The sequence below is a fragment of the Helicoverpa zea genome, chromosome 17, assembly GCF_022581195.2.
Source record: "Helicoverpa zea isolate HzStark_Cry1AcR chromosome 17, ilHelZeax1.1, whole genome shotgun sequence".
NCBI classification, from domain to species: domain Eukaryota; kingdom Metazoa; phylum Arthropoda; class Insecta; order Lepidoptera; family Noctuidae; genus Helicoverpa; species Helicoverpa zea.
This window is the reverse complement of record NC_061468.1, coordinates 10,593,084-10,612,662: the sequence shown is the minus strand read 5'-3', so window position 1 is coordinate 10,612,662 and position 19,579 is coordinate 10,593,084. Positions and strand designations below refer to the sequence as shown.

The 19,579-nt window shown below is 34.4% G+C and overlaps 2 protein-coding genes across 8 annotated transcripts in view; one reads left to right on the top strand and one right to left on the bottom strand.

The window, feature by feature from the left end:
* LOC124638566 (CHH-like protein) overlaps nt 1-11,345 on the top strand; it is a 68,073-nt gene extending 56,728 nt beyond the window's left edge. Inside the window, exons 2-4 of one of the 3 annotated variants that reach the window (XR_006985376.1) lie at nt 7,984-8,201; nt 8,529-8,655; nt 9,482-11,345. Coding sequence is in view for 2 of the 3 variants with exons in the window: in XM_047175581.1 (XP_047031537.1) it covers nt 7,984-8,201; nt 8,529-8,655 (345 nt within the window). In the remaining variant the exon portion in view is untranslated. The remainder of the gene's footprint in view (nt 1-7,983; nt 8,202-8,528; nt 8,656-9,481) is intronic. The other 2 variants (XM_047175581.1, XM_047175580.1) reach the window with 2 other exon arrangements.
* A 204-nt stretch (nt 11,346-11,549) lies between these two features.
* Nucleotides 11,550-19,579, bottom strand: part of LOC124638562 (optineurin) — a 32,319-nt gene continuing 24,289 nt past the window's right edge. For 4 of the 5 annotated variants that reach the window (XM_047175567.1, XM_047175568.1, XM_047175569.1 and 1 more), the window contains 3 exons: nt 18,537-18,648; nt 17,960-18,106; nt 14,624-15,986 (listed from right to left, as the gene is read on the bottom strand). In XM_047175567.1, the coding sequence (XP_047031523.1) occupies nt 15,825-15,986; nt 17,960-18,106; nt 18,537-18,648 (421 nt within the window). In that variant the 3' untranslated portion in view covers nt 14,624-15,824. Of the gene's footprint in view, nt 14,170-14,623; nt 15,987-17,959; nt 18,107-18,536; nt 18,649-19,579 lie in introns of those variants that run through there. The other variant, XM_047175570.1, reaches the window with a different exon arrangement.

Genomic DNA, 19,579 nt, shown 5'->3' with positions numbered 1-19,579 from the left:
TAATATAAATATGCAGTGTTGCAAACGTCTAAAGGATATAAGATTACCTCGTAAACATTTTAATAAAGAGATAAACGGGTCATTAATAAGAATTACTTTTATGGCTGGCTGTTACGGAATTTTCAGCAGTCACGTTTTGTAATCAACGCGCTTGCAATTAGCAAGGCGTTTAGTATTTATAGTTCCTAAGTATCACACGTGTTGCAACTAAAGCCGAAATGTATTCGAAAAATCTTAGAAAACTCTCCCTCGTGTAATTCTAACAGTATTTTTAATAGGTAGTTAAAAATCATAAATACCCTTGTCTTGTGAACCAAAATACTCTGTACAGTGATGACGACTAATAAATTGGCATCAAACAATGGATGACGACAGCTTCTTACCAATGACACCAACACAGACTTAACATTCACCAGAAGTGGCTAAGGACGTACTTAGTATGATTATTTTTTGTCTTTTGAGAACCACTAACTGGGAGGTTAGATAGCACAGCCCAAATAGATAGAGATGTTATGTTGATGTTATTTTTCATCTCCAAAATAGTTGTTTTAATCTATATAAATAAAAATGAATTGTTGTTAAAAAACTCGAGAACGGCTGGGCCGATTGAGCTGATTTTGGTTTCAAAATGTTTGTAGAGGTCCAGGGAAGGTTTGAACGATACGAAGTTCGCGGGATCAGCTAGTTTAAATATAAAAGTTAAAGAGATAACCACGAATTGAGAAGCTCATTCTTTTTGGGATGTCGTCGTTTGGAAATCGGGTCTTACTAAATAATAAAATTTTCAAAATCATGTCAATCTTTTTATTGCATTTCCAATATTTTTTTATACGATGAGTATTAATAAGCACATGACTATAATTAAACTAAATCCAGATTACCAGGGACGCATAACCACGCTAGACGTCACCGTATTCTCTAATTCTCCGTTGACCTACATAGTGGCACCACTAATTGTCGCTGATTGGCGGAGGCATCACGCGACGCCGACCTAGCCCCGCTAATTGTTCTACGAGATACACAAACGAGCTGCGTACGTAGTGCTGCGACTGTGTACCAGCACATGTTTCTGCACGCCTGGTACTTGAGTGAATTGTGGAAAGCTTGTTTGTTTGTTTATGAAGACTTTTTTGTGAAAAAAAAGTGCATTTTTTGTGGAAACTTTAAAAATCGGTAATTTAAGTAAAAGTGAATTTAGGTGTATCATTAGAATAGAAGATCTGTAATAGAGTTATTTTTAGTGAAGCCAAAAACGAAATACATCAGTTGAGTGACTTTTTCTTGTGTGAGTAAGTAATATGTGCTGTTTTCCTCAATCGACTAGTTTATGAAATACCACAAATAATTATGTCACACATTACCAATCTATCAAACGGCAATGGGATCCAAAATCAGAGGTCATTTACCTACAAAAAATAGTTCACGAGTGTCTATAAAGATCATTGAATAACTTGATACACCTACACGCCGTATTACACGTGCCAATCTGATTCATACCTAGGCATACTATTTATAGCGTTTATTAAAAATATAGGTAGGTATACTCCTTCAGAAGAATATCAAATTGCATTTTCAAAATGCAATTTTGTTTTCTGTGTATTTATAGTTTACTGCTACTGTTTAACTAAAGTTTAAGTTTGTTAGATTCCATACGCAGATATGTTCAATTCAAAGACCACAATTAACTTCAATATTGTTCTTTTATTGGGAAATTCTTTCTTTTTTCACTTCTCACCTCGCCACTATTCAATCACAATTCTAGTCTTTACAGGTGAATTCAAAACCTAAATATTCATACTTATTAATTTCATAGAAGTATTTTCCTTTTCAAATAAAGTCATTTAATAACACTTTATAAGAATTAACATTTGTTTACATTGAGTTTCATAATAGACCTTGTATTTATCGCTAAGTTTATCCCGATAAGATTCTAGGAGATTCCAAAACAAACATGGCGGCTTCACATGATACAAAATTAAATACTGCTATAACCGAATTTAGCGATATTTCTTCGAAAAATAATGCCTGTTTATTTTACGGTTTAATTTTAATGCAATGAAGTTTTTAAACAGTGTTTTTAATGTTTCAGTAATATTATGTCATCTATATTTCATAGTGCAACACTACTTTGATAACATTAGAATTTCATTACAAGGAGCAATAACTTATGGAAATCTCATTGCAGTAGCTGTCCTTTTTAAAATGCATAAGGACATGAAATTACTTTCGTAGATTCAGAAAACTCGTTCTTTTTTATGTCAGCTGACTTTTCATCTGTCTTTTGTTTTTTTAAATCTGTATTTTTTTTCTTTTTTTCAAAATTGTTGTTTTCAATTATTATCTCTAGCCAGTATCTTGCAGTTACTCATGTATCCAGTGAATCTAGGAAGTGAGAGCATCCCAATTTGTCAGCTAAGGCCACAGGCTGAAGGTTGCGCCTACGCAGACACAATGGCGGCCGATTCGCGCCATATGCCATTCTATTGTCTCTGCCGGGGCTCTGATTTTGTGATATGATAGTCATTCTACATGACATATGACTTAACTATTTACCACAATTTGTGAACTCTTTTTAGTTATTTATTTTAAAATTTACATTTTTAAAACAAATTCTAATTTATTTATGAGTAGAAAAGCTTACCTGACATCTACCTAGATATCTAAGACCCAATCGAAATCTCTGAAATGAACAGTAACTTTCAATATTTCTATCCACTTCAGTCTTACGTCATAATGCATGTAGACCGGGTTTTCTTAAGACAACAACCATACCTTTCGTTGACATTAAATTAACCATATAAAGAAATGCAAAATAATAAACATTGGCCACTTATCGCTTCAATAGTTTGTGGGCGTGCATGATCAAAATACTCGTAAAACCGACCGGTGCCATACCGTCTATAGAGCACCCAGTTCAATAAGACCTCTTTACTCATAAACAAGATATCACCAAGAAGGTCTAATTATAATAGTTAAAGGAATTTGTTAATTTTGTAAACAATATAAAATGGTAGAGTTTATGAGTTGGACATATGCAATGCTAGCTTGCTGCTGTTGTTGTTTGTAAATAACACGAATATTGATAAACTTGTGCTAGGTTGAGAGAATCATCATGACTCGAACGATGACGTCGATTTCCTATCTTATCTGTGTTTATTATGTAAGTATTTATGGTGATTGACATGTCCCGAAATCATATTTTTAGTTTTAGTCCAGTTTTTCAAAAACTCGCTATGAACAGTCTCTCATTCCGCAACTAAATTATTTCTAGCAAATCCTAGGCTACTAAGCTATTCTAACTAATTCATAATGCAGATAAACTAGTTAAACTATTTTGAGTTATCAAAGGTTTCGCCCACGTTGTTTACTCTGGTTTCTCGACCATAGAGTCGCATGCTGCATAGCAAGGAGGTTTTAAACCTCGATGGGTGGCTGGTGGCCAGTCTGCCTCGCCAAGTCATTGCGATGCAGAGGGCGTGCCGCGCGGCGCGTGAGCGGCAAACTGACGCACACTATCACAAACTTTGCGTAACGCCGCTGTGTCTAACTTGTTGGAGACTAAGTTCTGATAACTTATTTGGTTATTAATGCATTTTTAGATCGTAGACGAGATGTTATTCTATAACGAAGTGATTTTGACAGCGTTCTGTTTAACAGAAATATCTTCCGATTTGTTATAACTGAGCAATGGTTGAGGTAAGAAGTTTGCTGAATATCCCTTTCTGAATTAACTGCCATTATTTCGACACAATGTTGCAATCTAAGCTTCCATCAATAAATTGCTACGGAATAATTGCTAATTGCTATTAAGCGGATGCATGTTATACCTGTTTAAAATTACAAGTGATCCCAATAGATATTGTATCGTATAGATCAGCGCGTTCACTAGAGATCAATAAAACCTATACAAAGTGTACGAGTCTCCCACACTAGAAGAACCAGTCTAGTTGTGCGGCAGCCGAGCAGTCTGCAATCTATAATTAATTGCTATGCTCCCTGCGCCTGAGTGCGTGGACCGTAAAGCTAAGCACACATTGTCTGACCGTACCAAATCCGATTATACCAAATGTCCAAACTACAAAAATTTACTGTCATAATTATACAAGTGTCTGAAGTAATAAAGAGGTTGTATATGTCATTAATTGAACTGGCAACATTGAGACTTGATCGAATTTTGAATTTTACTTTTTTTTTCAATTTTTTTAGCATTTAATTTTTTGGCAGCAGCTAAATTTGAGCTAAGTTTGACTTTTTCGGAAATAGTCTTCAGTTATTTATAAAAAATTTCTATATGTATAAAAATGTATGAACACAATTAACATGGCAAAAGAAGTAACAACATTATACGGTAAAAACATAAATCTATCAAGTATCTGGCAATTGTTTTCCCAGTCAATAAACATACTAGTTCTGGCACACACTTGCGTAACAAACGACAGTCTGCACCGACTGTTACATTATTAATGTCCACGTTAAGATATGTGTGAAACGCACCTAATCATATGCCAGAAGAAAGTTAAGTTTTCAATGAAATAGGCCTCTTAATGAATATGTAGTGCAGGGTAAATTCCTTTTGAATGGCATCTGTTCTCAATGGTAATCGGCTTGCGCGATTAGCACTTAAATGTAGATAGATCATTTAAGTACCTAGGTAATTATTTATTTATAAAAAACAACAATGAAAAGACAAAAAAAATATTTAAAACTAGGCTTTTAATATTTGTTTTTTATCGGTCATTTGGCGCTTATTATAAACAAATGTTAAAACAATGTCATAATGCAAATGTCTATCTGTATTTTTTAGAAAAACCGGCCGTTATTATTGTTATTTGACTATTATACAAAATAAACTACATAAAATCGATAAGTGTATGTTCTCAACATGTTGCTGGACAGTTGCGCTTACGCATAGCAGACCAACAATCTGGTTATAACTAGTTCGTTAATGCTCTCATGTTTAATTCTTAGTCTGTTCAGCCTACATTCACCTACCGCTAGTTAGGTCTTAGAGGCCTCGTTTAGTTACACTTTTTGGTCGACGAACTATAGACTAAAGATATTTTTTTCCTGTCAATATCGTAGGTTCTGATTTTTTTATAAATAATACTTTAAAGACACGACTCAGAACATTATTTTTATTATACTGTCGTGATGTTCAAAGCGATTTTTTAGGCACTCGAAAAAGAATTTTAGCACTGCGAATGATGGCACATAGTTTTGATTAAAAGTATATACTAACTAAAGGGTAACTAACTAAAGGTTATTTTTTAAAAGTGTATTTTCATTCGTTAAATCGTAGCATAATTTCACTTTATTGTATTAACTGTAGATATTGTTTTATTGAGAAAGTTGAATGCATGTTGCACAATGCGCGTCCATGTTGAATTGCAAGATTTTTATCTTCGCTGTATTGTATCGTTATTATTTTTTGAGAAACGCTTCTTAAAAATGTGAGAGTTTAAGGTTTCAGAAGTAGCGAAGGACAATCATTCTCCAATAATTTCTAGTAGGTAAATTCGACAATCATGACAAAATCAATCTATGAAATAAACAAATACGAGTACAATATACCCGAGACCTTATCACGAAAGTATACAATACGTTGACAACTGCCAACCACGGGGCCACCATTAAACGAGCCCACCATGGCATAATAACTTCATAAAATCGTCCATGAATCACCATTGCCTGGGGCGTCCCTCGTTACTAAAACGTTAAAGCGATGCCGACTGCCGTCCACGATACACCAAAAGGTACAAAACAAAAGGCCCACTTACTCGCCGACGCAATAAAATGTAGAATAACATAGCAACTGAAACAAACAACACATTAGCCATTTGCATTCTAAAGTAACTGTCCCATCTCGATGCGTTTTTGTTTAAAAGACAGTATGCCCCAATCTTATGATAAAACTTCTGTCAAAAACTTTTTGGTGGGACTGTCGGCTCACTTTATACTGATACCGAAGTAAGAACCGGTCCACTTGGCCCAATCAGGAAACGTTACGTATATATTATGTTTGTTTATTGAGACGGGCAACACTTTATTTAAGTGCGTTCACGGCGGAGGGTTAAGTAGTGACAAGTTTCGACTTTTATTGAAATAAAACAATGGGATATTTTGTTAAACTTTCGTTGCTTTACTAGGTTCCCCAATAAGCTGTTTGTGGCAAATATCTTCGTTATATGACCATTAAATTGAATTAAAATTACATGACCTAAGAAAGTAACATTATTTTCACTTTTTGCTAAAATGACCTGCAAGCATTAAGGTTTATACTTTCGCACATAAATCACAAAAAATAAGGTCATAACCGTCATTAGCATAGTTTAGGACAATCACCTCACGCAATGACGTGAATCATGATAAAGTGGGCCTCGAATGAAACAAATTCGAGTCTCCATTCACTAAAATGTGGCTTTCCCAAAGATAAGCCGATATGCCGGTATCGAATAATTGACAGTCGCGGTTTTTCGACGATTGCACACGCTCTAACACCCAATCGTTATTAAAATATGTAATTAGGAACTTCAAAATTCTGAGAAATATTAAATAAGAACACAAATGACTAATCGAATTAAAAATTTCAATGAGTTATAACGAGAATCGAGATGTAATCGATTCTAAGCTTATTTCGAATCCGGTTGACTAACTTCATATAGCAGCTTATATCAATAAATATGAGATATCGTAAATGTTCGATATAGAAATTGCACAAGTTCTTAATATCCGTGTTGATTGGAAAGCAAGGGAAAGGAGCGTGGAATATGTTGTAAGTTGTGATAATTTCCTGTGTCACGGTATCTATTACCAATATTTAATCTACAATGGTTTTTATTCATACAAATATTGAAGTACCATAAGCACCTACGGCCTATTTAAATCCTTCATTGTCTCACAATATGATTGATCACTAGACACGTAGATTCCCACATTTCCGATAAAATAAATCGATTAATCAAACATCGAGATTGTTAACATCGAGAATAATCGAGATAACATTACCGGTCATATGACAGGTTTTCACGGCAGTGAAATAACTATAAAATCATATTATAGATTCAATATTAAACGACCATTTAATCAGAAAAGCAGTTAGGATGAATATAGACACGTTTATAGCCTAGGTACCTCTATGCCTATAGTAAGAAAGACAACCATAGTCTAATTTTAGTTTCCTATTTCAGCCAGCTAATTTTATACTGGGCGTGCTGTACCTACTTACCGGGTCCACTTTGAGATAATCGCCCGTTCACTTTGCGCTTTAATCTATCGATAGGTATCGTTTAAGGCGGAGTTTTAAACTGCATGAGTTTAGTAGGACGCAAAAATACAAATTTTGGTCCTTTATACTGTAATTCCATAGTGGAAAAACCATACCCGTGAACTAACGGTTACCGTTACATGCACATTGATTTTGAGCGGTCTCTTCCCTGTTGATTCATAAAAATCCATTTTAAAAACATGGGAATTTCTCTCACATTATTAAATGCCTAAGGTAGGCGTATTTCCCTTAACCTCGTGACAAGCGGCGCAGACACAGTCTCCGCGGTAATATTGCGCCAGCGCCGCTCCTTTGATCCTCCTCGCCGTTACTAAATAACGGCCTTTTACGTATTGATAATGTTAAAGTACTTATTATAATAACTGTAAAATGTATGTAGGTTCAGACTCGTTTATGTATAACTTCTTAGCTTCCTGGTGTGAATAACTTTACCAGTCTGTAGCAATCAGTAACTATCACATCCCTACAGATACGTGTTTAATTTACAAACCTACTTACAGACCTACTTCATGCCTACACTGATTTTTGGGGAAAAATCTAATTTTATATGCATATAAAAGCATGTCATTCGCTGTTATTCACACTCTGTTAGCGGTCAAAACCGAGTGTCAGAAATATGAAATTACTCCTTCCTTTAAGCCTAAGTCATGTATCAAAAGCTGAATTATTCTAAAAGTCCTTATATTTGTTGTTTCCAGATGCATCTAAGTTCGATTCAGTTGGCGTGCGCGGCACTGGTGGCGGTGGCCCTGGGCGCGGCGGCGCCGCCCTCGTCGTCGCACCACGTCGCGAGGCGCTCCTTCTTCACCCTCGAGTGCAAAGGAGTCTACGACGCGGCCATCTTTGCCCGCCTCGACAGGATCTGTGACGACTGCTACAACCTCTTTAGAGAACCACAACTCTACACTCTATGCAGGTTCGTTGCGTTTTGATTCGCATTCTAATTTTGAAATGTGACGTTTTTCAGTTTTTTTTTTATTGTAAATTGGCGGGAATTTGTATGAGTTGGTTTGGATGTCGAATTAGTTACGTGACGTAATAATGGTTTTTACTGTCGAAGTATGATTATTAAAAACATTAGTCATATCGCTATCAAAAAAACCAACATCATTTTTTATGGCAGCATCATATTACGGTGCTGCCAAGCCAAAAGAAACGAAACTAATTCACAATAAAAAATCACCATAGAATTCCAACCTTAAAGACCATGTAATAAAGTGCATTATTCCTTGTTGGGGCACAGGAAAGACTGTTTCACGACAGATTACTTCAAAGGCTGCGTGGAGGTGCTACAAGAAACTGACCAGTTAGAACAGTTCAAGGAATATATAAGAATATTACACGGGGCCGTCCCCCCCGCTGGGAATTAGGTACCGACCGAATTTATTTTGCCTCTCCTTCTCACAACTTTATATTTCCTATATCTAACTCTTTCTAATGCGTTAAGCATTCCTTCAGCTTTGGGGTATTAACAGCACGCTATATTTACGTATTTACTGCACTATGTTATATAAAACTTTAACACTGCTATGCAGTAGGCTTGCACTTATAACCAGTTTACCTTTAAAATAAATATCTTATACCTACAAACAATATTTACCCAAGGATCGTAAGTATGTAATACAGGTAACATTTCTAATTCTTCTCTTCACAGCAATTTTATCTTCTATTTTGTGCCGAATTAACAGCATGCCTTCACGCCTTCTTTTCAGCACTTTTATACAATTTTATGACTATGAGCACTATTATAACAATTTCTTACTTTTTTCTCTTCAAAATTAGTGTAAACAGTTAACATTATCTTAGGTTACTATAGCACAGACTAATAATTGCAACTTAAAATGCAAATGGCTAATTTTTGAATGTAAAAATCTGCATTATTAAAAACGTTATTTGTCTGATATAATGTTAACTGTCTTGTAGGAGTTTTTTGCATTGAAATTAATTTATAATCTTGACTTGCCTTGCTATTAATTGATCTGATTTGCATAAACCGATAGATTGGCGTTAAACTTTGTACCCAAATTGTTTTTTTATCAGTCTATCTTGCCTTGCACCGTAATAGTTTTATCAAGTTAATTCTTTTGGATTTTATTTATATTTTTAAAATTATTCTGTCTTCTATCGCCTGCCTCTTCTTCTACCTACGTACCGAACAATTATTCCTGAAACTAATAAGATATTTCTGTGTTCCAGGGAGAAATGCTTCACATCGCCCTATTTCAAGGGATGCATGGAGTCTTTGTACCTCTACGACGAAAAGGAACAAATTGATCAGATGATCGACTTCGTCGGTAAACGCTAATCTACAATCGCGAGCAAAAAGTTCCGACGCATCTAACCGTGTAATAACTACGCAGTACCAACTTCCAACGCAAAGGTTCACGCAACGACCGCTTTGCCATAAAGCAGACCATAGACAATGTTCCAGTTGGACATCTGCTTTCTTCCTCAACATATTCTAGTCCTTAAGCGACGTAAATAGTTTTATGTTCGCAACTAAATGTAATGTTATTGTAATTTGTATTAAGTAAACTAAGGACATTTATTATCTATTTTATGGTTTATATGTTATTAAATGTTGTAAGCTTCTTACTTAGGGAAGTGTAAAGTACATTGTATCACCTCCTAGTATTGAAATTCGAAAATTTGAGGCAGCCTTTGGTGTCGATGCTGGTCATCTGTTCTGTCTCGTGAGATCCGACTGAGATTAACGATTTTAATGTCTAGGTGTCGTTTTGAGATGGCGACTGGGTACCTGGAGGCAGCTGGTTGCTTACCCCGCTTCCGATCAGCTTCGCCCGGCAGCTGCCCGGCTCCCACTCGAACGTCTCAAAGCGACAGCTGATTAGCGACGCATTCCAATCACAGTATTTAAAAAAACGAATACTTACGCTTTTTCAAGTCTACAATTCATTTTATCACATTTTTGTATTAATTTTTGAATTATATTTTAAAAGCCTTACAATAGATTTTACAAGATAGTATTTGATTTTATAATGTTAGGTAGGTTCTGAACCAATATACTTCTTTGCTATACGAATTTGAACTTAATTACCAAGAAACTTTGATTTTAGTTTAATTAAAACTTAGTATTCACAATCTGTTGCTAGTTAGTTTGTACGTAAATCACGCATGTGGCTTATACATCACTTAGGTTTATCTCTACAAAACTCAGGGAGTTTATTGTTTTAGTTGTCATTCGCGTTTATTTATTTATTATTCATGTTCATGCAAAAGGACCAGTTTCACTAACTGATAAATGCTAAAACTTTCCAATTTTAAAGTAATAGAATAAAAAATATTTTCATATGTCAGGTTACCTTGGTTAGTGAAACTGGGCCTTAAGGTTCTCATTCGTGCAAGTAAATGTAAGTAAGATAAGTAAGTCTACTTGCACAAATGAAACTTGACTATTCACAAATTTTACCGAAATTATGCCCTTTTCGTTTGATAGCCGAGCGAGTTTAATGATTATTTTTATTAGTTAATTTCATTAGTTAGTAAGTATTTAAAAAAGATTTATTTTTATATACTTCCGACCTATTTATTACCTATTGTTACTTTTTATTTATATTTTTTTAATAATAAGTATGAATAGAAACTTTTTCGTACAGCGATAGAGTGTACCAGTGTGAAAAAATATTTAACTACTCATATTATATTCCTGATTTTTTTATTATCTTTAAGTTGCGGTTAATACTTATTTAAAAGTTTTCTTTTTGTAAATTCCGCTGTAACTCTTGTCTGTGTTCGAATCTCATCTTTTATTAGTTTATTAGCGTTTCTTATGTTTCATAGACATACTTTGTAATGAATATCGACACAGGGACGTCATCGTTTCGACACAAAACAGTCTGTCCTGTGACATAGATAAAATGGTGCCAATTATTGTCAGCAAGACACTAGGTTAAAAAAAATTAGCTAATGGTATATAAACAATGTATAGGACGCGTTTGTAAAAATGAATTAGTAAATTATTATAAATAATTGTATAAATTTTATAAAAACAGCTAAGAAACGCTACGGGTTCCATGAAATATATTTGATTTGAAAATCACACATGCATTTTTTTATCCCTAACCATCCTCAGACGAGTGTGAATGATTATTTATAAGATAATCTCTTAAATAGCAATCTTAAACGGTCTCGTTTTATTTTAACGCACATGCCATTCGATTTTGAACTTAAAATCTATAGAAATACATCAGCTCTCTTCGAGAGATAGTTTCATTCCAATAATTAAATAATAATAATACAAGAATAAAATCCTAATTCATATATTTAACGTAATAAATCTTTGACATCAGATATGACAACGCAGTTCAGGGGATCACAGTACATAAATATACATAATTACATTATTATTCAATTCCTTACATTATTGAATTAATTACAGATAACTAAATAAAGTTCATTTCATGTTAATGGCAACATTAGCACGCTAGATTTATATTATGTTTGTGAATGGGGCTATATAAGCTGATTAAAGAAAAAAAAAGGCTTAACGTTTGAAAGGGCTGGCATACATTAAAAATCATGACGAAAATTAAGAAGTCAGTTCTATGGTCACTTGGTATTTCCAAGTGATGATTGCTTTTTTCATAAATATTGAGGTGCGCTGTCGAAGCTTGCCCAACAAACCCCAATTATGTAAAGCTATAAGATAAGCCTGAGTTATGCCAAAAAAATTCAATGCTGTAGGCGATATCTCACTCAGTCTAAAGCCTAATGAAAACCCAAAGATGTGAAACGAGTCGCTATAACCGTCTTATATAGCCCCCAATCTTCTCAATAGAAAAACATGAACGTAGATAAGACATTAAAAATATAGCAAGATGCGGTGAACAAAAACCCATTGCAGATTCGACTATAAAAAATATTCTTCTAACCGAAATTCGGCTAATCTCAAGGAAGACTAGTGAAATACGTAGAGATATAAAAATATACGTTACATAAACGGCACGACACGACGCAGCTCCAACCTAGCAATTATCGTGTCATTTGAATTGAAGTCTTAAATTGTATCTCTGAAGGTATGTTTTGCATGCTTGCTGCCGACCACACATGCTGCGACTGCTTGAAGTTGCAGTCGCTGTCAAATATGGCTGTCGATGTCAGATTGCAGTCGGCAACTAGCAACCTTCATAAAATATTTTCCACCTTCTTATAAAACGTGGTTTTAAGAATACCCGCTTTAGTAATAGATTTAGTCCACCAACTTTGTTCAGGATGGTGATTTGAACCTGGTACAAAAGCTGGTTTTTTAAAACCACGTTTTATAATAAGTAACAGCGCTCATACAGCTACCTAGCAACAGCCGTATTGTAGCCGTGCCGTGCCCGTCATGTGTGCCATGACCTTACATGAGGTGACAGGACCATACTTATATTCTACGGGACATAATTTAAATATGACCAGGGATATAAGGCTCTAAGGCGCGTAAACCCTGAGGTCTCGCATAATGTCCTAAGTGGCATTTTATCACCTAAATAATCTGCAACAAGTTTTATAAACAGTACATTTTACATCAAAGAGTAACGTTGCGCATTAAACATTTAATTTAATCTATTATATTAACATAAAAACACCATAATTACCAAACGTTGCACGTTGTCTAAAATTCAAGGAATGTACGCTAAGCTAATTAGTCTAAAAAATAATTTGAATGTTTCTAACAATTGCGAATATAATAACTATAGAATAAATTTAGAATTTCCTAAATAAATATAATCCAGTCTCATAACAATCACACATATTAATTTGCACTAAACATTCTATTAAGTTATCCCAATTGCACATTAGAGTCAAGTAAGATCCTTAAGGATTATTTTTGCGCAGCTGAAATCTTTTGGGCAAGCAAATATCTAGATAGATCTAGTTGAAGACCAAAATTGACGGTTGTTGCACATAATTATTGTGGTTCTGCTTTTTGGATAACTTCATAAAATGTTAGTATTAATTTTGCCTTGACAGAAAACAGGCACTCCTTCAATAAGCTCTATATACACCGTCCCAATTTTACGAACCTAAAACTAAATACATTTTGCCAGTTTAGACGGAACATTTTGGGAAATTGGGCATTCCATGTATTGCAAAAAGAAAATACGTTTACAATGAAAAATATATCGAATATTTTAGCAAATTATATTCCTATTTAAGCTGTTACAAATAAGGCTTTGTAAAATACATAAGACACGACCCAAATACTACGAAATTACGGACAGAACATGGGCGGCATTTTTCTAACAAAGTTAATGTTTTCATAAGATATTATATACCTATATAAGTACGGTAATACCATTGTCGGAAGACGTTTTAAAGCAAGTTACACGTTGCTATGTGAACATAAAAGTGTCGTCTGATAAAAAGCTCCATGAACTTTCACGGAATCTGTCATTTTGTATGGAATAGTTTGTGCAAAAATACTACTATAGTTATATTTATTATATACACAACATTTATGTATTTAACATTGAACTGCAACAAGCTTTCACTAAAGTCGAGAGCATAAATGGCATCTATCAGAATTGATTTCATTTTCCTAATTTTGAAAAATCGACTTTGTGTTTTTCGCTTACTTTTGTTACTGAATCGGAGGGTTGTCACATGAAATAGTTCTTTAAGATACATATAATGTATTTTATATTATTGACTATGTCAAAGCAAATTCGTACAGAAGGATCAACATTTATATCACATACATAATTTTATTCTAATTGGTGTATTCACATTGAACTAGGCCGACAGATGTCATACTTCATTAAAATAGACTGTATGTTACTATACCGTAATTAAAAGTCGTCGAGGCAGAAATCAAAGTGATCTTCCATTACTTTATACTGGTCACATGAAAACCTCATGCATTTTGGACACGTAAACACCTGAAAATACAAAGAAGAATATGTTAGAAATTATATTTAAAAATATTTGTTTTGGAAACACAGCCGTGCATTTTCAAGGCATAAACACACATGCTTATAACAGGAATATATAACAATAAGTTATGTTATTAGTACTGTAATTTAAATAATAGTTATCCTAGATCGGCTCAGCGCAACGACAAAAATCGATAGTGAAGCTTTATCGATACATATATCACTGAAATGCTTAAGGAAAATTTGGTTAATTCAAAACTCACAAACAGCAAAGATTAGAATAACACTAAATAAACAATCGTGCTAGACATTATTATATGAACTTGAAATATTAATTTATTGATTATTTATCGACATCTAATTCAAAAACACAACACATCCAAAACACTGGCTCACCTAATTGATGAAAAGTAGATTTATACTATTACATAGATTTTATATAAAAAATAATAATAACATATAGTAGGAAACATGTATAATTTCATCTATTACAAAAATTGTGACAGTAAAAAAAATAAATGCACTATGGTTAGTTAATTTGACAATATAGTCAGAAAATGGCGGCCCAATATTTATCATATTTATTGACTTATTGCGTTATTGGTTTCTTTAATTTAAAAAATGCATTCACAAAATACAGAAGAACTGGTAACTGTAAATAGTGTTAATAAATAAATCTTATTCAATAATATTATTTTGCTACCTACGTTTGAAAAGCTTTAAATTAAATAGTTAAATTAGGATAGGGGAACCTGTTATACCCAGTCCAGTTTTTTAGAGATTGTTGGATTATTACAGAAAATTGTGTGCATTCCATTTTGTCATGTTTTGTTTTGAGCATTACAAAGAAAGCGGCAAGTATGAATGTAGTAAAACACATCCTATGTAATTTCACTACAAACAAGATATGTCGATAATAATGATAACATCATCTGCCGAGCCGGTCTCACCGGCAGCAGCTAAGTATCTGACCTCCTCAACCCAGTTACCCGGGCAACCCAGTACCCCTTAGTTAGATTGGTATCACTTACTGGCTTCTGACGACCCGTAACGACTGCCAAGGATGTTCAATGACAGCCAGGTACCGTAGGTAACGTAGCTAAACTGTAGGTAGTTTAACGTGCCATCCGAAACACAGTTATTAGTGTCCAAGATATACTTAGAAAGTATATACAAACTTAGAAAATGCAATAATAGTCGACAGAATTTACGGCCTTAGTGTCCTAGGTATAAATATAATAGTAGTAGGTTAAACAGGTTACCTTATCCATCATATTAATAGTAATTCAAACGCTTAGATTCGATTAAAAAATATTTCTTCTATGTTTACCTACACAACTTGTAATAAGCTTGGCTTATTTTGTAATAAGTACTGGAAAGTTAAATTGAACTGACATTTTAAAGAAATGCAGAATGTCAATTATTACGTAAACATAAAAATGTTTGTATTTTTGCCAATTTTAACAATCGAAAACGCCAGAAATATAATAGAGAAAATATTATATATAAGATTGATCCAAATCGAATTTAGAAACCAGAATTTGAACGCCGAACTTACGAGACTGTTTCTGGCATACATATTTATCTAACGTTGTAATGAACAATTCAATAAATATGCAATGAGAAGTAATAAATAAATTAACTATTTAACTAGATTCAAATCAAGGTAAACAGTGGTCTACATGTTGTTGCAACAGTATGATGGTTTTGAAAGGCTTGTCGCACACTGGGCAGTCGAAGCGCAGCGGCGGCGGTGTGGCCTCCTTGGTCGCACCTTCTTCTTGTTTGTCAACCTCATTGGATAGTTTCTTCTTTTTGCGAACCTTTTTTTATAATTTTGAGTTTAGAACACAGTGTATATCTTTCTATGTTTGATGTGAGTGTGTTCTGAAATATAATTCAAAATAGGTCTCACACTTGTCTCGCTATTACAATAGCTATGGTTTGTGCCGCTAGCACAAAATGGCATGACGGCATGAGCACTATAGTTCGGCCATTCAGAGAATGCGTTCCTGACACGTCGCGATTGAACTGACGACGTAACTTTGCAATGGCGTTGCAGTTACGATAAAAATATTTTTGCTGGTTGTTTACCGTTTTAACAATTGACGAGCATTAAAACAACATTATTATATCAATAATCAATGAATGTTATTACGTCGTCAGTTCAATCGCGACGTGTCAGGAACGCATTCTCTGAATGGCCGAACATTAGCTAGTGTACTGAGTAGGTATATTAAATCATAAAATATTTCAGAACACACCCTTAATTTTTTTTTACGAAATGCCAGTTACATTTAAGCCATCTTTTAGAACTACATTCGGCGTTTACATTTCTTGTAATATACAATATCCCATATCGTTGCTTAGGTAAGAACACAGAGTAAGTCCAAAATTGGTCATATGACGTTTTATACTTCATCGGATTTAATTAAATACACATATTTTAATATGGTCACATGTCATAATTGAACCTATTATGTATTCGGTACCTACATTTGTCGGAAGTGTTTCAAAGATAATAATCATTTTTTTATCTCTCCTGGAATTTTGTCTAATAGGCATGATGACAAATTTTTAAATTCCTTTGTATGATGTAGGTATACGTCTATTTTATATGAAAAATTATTAATTTTAAGAAAATGCGAAGTTTTTTTATCAAATAATTGCATTTTTCTCTGTCCACTTTGAATCCGGCGCGAAAACGCTTGTCAGTGTCATGTCGTCACTTGTGACGTCACGACTGAAATTACAAGACGCAAGTAAACAACGCTCGTGCAATAATTAAGTTTTTTGTGTTATTAAATATGAATTCGAAAGTGCATAGGTGTTGTGGGGTCCCCCAGTGTAAGAACACATCTCAAAACAACTCCTGATAAGTTATTTGTGTACGTTCCTCACAATAAAAAAATACGAAACAAGTGGCTTAAACTTGCAAGGCGAGATTCAAAAGCAATATTGCCCAGGGTACAACTTTATTTTTGTGAAGATCACTTTGATGTAAGTTATTACATAGTTCTCTAGATTCTAGCATAGTTTATAATGTAAATAACTATTTCGAGGTTAGGTTTCATCTCTCATTGCTGTTATATTACGCATTTTATTCATATCATGTATTTATATGTATGTGTTTATTTGAGGAATTATTTATAACTAAAATTGTTTTTAATTAAACTAATATTCTAACATAGAAGTTTTTTTAACTAAACTAATACACTTAAATGGAAGTTTTTTTAATTAAACTAGTATACTTACATGGAAGTTTTAACATTTCTAAATTCAGCTGAACAAAAATCTTTATTTGATGCCAAAAACTCTCCCAGCATTATGATATCCATTCTAGGCAAATTAGCGCTGTTTGCCTTGATAAATCCGGGCTCCATAACTCGTGTTATAAACAATTAATTAAAAACAAAGATCGCAGTGGAAGTTCACAATAACGAAATGTGACGTTCGCGCGCTTTCGCGCGAGTTGTTTTCAGAGATGACGTCACGAGCTCTGATTGGTGTTCAAGATATCATGGCGGATTGCCTTATTTCGTAATTTTATTTTATAAAAATACATATTAATCACATTATTAATAAAGAAAACAATGCGCGTTTTATATTCCAAGCTTCAAGTTTAATTTAATAAATATATTATTTTAATGATTTTTGATTACTGTCATCATGCCTATTTAACTTGCGCGGTATTGTTACCTAAGCGACGAGATTTTCATCAGTTTCAAACGCTATCGTAACAGCAGTATTTCCAAAATCCTGAAAGGTAGATTAATCAAAATAAACAATAACGTACCATGTTGCCAGTAGGTTGTGTCGGCGCAGTCCTTGCGGGCGCCCGCGCGGGCTCTGCGGGCGCGGCGCGGGCGGCGGACGTGGCGCGGGCGCCGCGTGACGTCACCGTGCGGTACAGCCCCGGGTTCATGTTGCGGACTTCTTCTAGCTGTGGGATGATACGAAACATTACACACTGATGTTATAGTTGTCAAAAGTCATGGTGGCCTAGAAGATAAAGGATCAACCTCTCAATTATGAGCACGAGGGTTCGATCCCAGGTCAGGCAGGTACCAATGCAAATTTTGTATGGACTTTATAAATATATCTTGGACACCAATGACTATGTTTCGGCGGGGACGTTAAACTGTAGGCCCGACTATCATTTAACATTCCTGGCAGTCGTTACGGGTAGTCAAAAGCCAATAAGTCTGACACCAGTCTTACCAAGGGATACTGGGTTGAGAAGTCCAGATAGGCAGTTTCTCCTTGTAAAACACTGGTACTTAGCTGCATCCGGTTAGATTGGAAGCCGACCCCAACGTGGTTGGGAAAAGGCTCGGGAGATGTTAATATATAAATATATAATGGTTGTTTACCTGTTGTGTCAATTCCTGATTTCGTTTCTTCGTGGTTCTGAGGTCTGTCATGATAGTCTCTTTCTCAGACGCCATCTTCTCGCGAGCTTCGCGCTCCGCTTCGAAGTCACTCCTGATATAGTTTTGAATTATTACTAACAAAGGACAATGGGCACTTTGTATGGGATTTGGTACCCGCTCCAACAGCAACGTATTATATATCATTAGAAAGGTATTTACGTGAAGAATAATAAAAACTATGGAGCTTGCCTCAATTAGCTGTCCGATCCAAGAACGATAAAAATTGAATCGACATAGAAACAAACATGTCATCCATATATGCAAATTCATTAAGAGGCATTTATGTCGTCAGTGTAATAATTTTAAACTCAGTTAACAGACATCTTACATTGATTGATACACTCTATTATAATCTAAAGGTTGTAATAGTCTATGGAGTCATACTACGGAAACACAATCGTCATCTGATTTGACAAAAGTTCAAAACATTTCTATTCATCTTTTTTTGAGAAGAAATTCACCATTATCTCAGCACCTCTTGAGGAGCAAGATTGAGTCGTAATATGGACTATGTAAACATCGTCTCCTGACTTTTTAACCTCAATTGATTGTAAATACTGAAAGACTTTCATCAAATACATAAGCTGGTTCTGCGTGAACTGCAAAGGTTTGCACAGTCTTTTTTTAAATCAATCGGCAGGCAAACATTCTAAAAAGGCCATATTCCTGTTTTTTCTTACTTTACCAGTTTTTATTCAAAACAGTTGGATTTAAGAACTTCATTTACGTTGATGATTTATGAACATTACACATTCTATTAGTCGATGTCACGGGAAATGGACAAGGATTTCGGACTAGTCGTCATAGTAAACATTTTTTGCCTTGCCAAGACCTACGCAATGGTACTAGATTCAACACTGTTGGACAGGGTACCAAAACGCCCATCGTCCTTTAGTTTTTATTTGCTAAAACGGTTATATTGTTAAAGATTTGTTTTGTTAATTAATTTGTAGTTTATAGATCCGGTTTAAGGACCAAGTTCG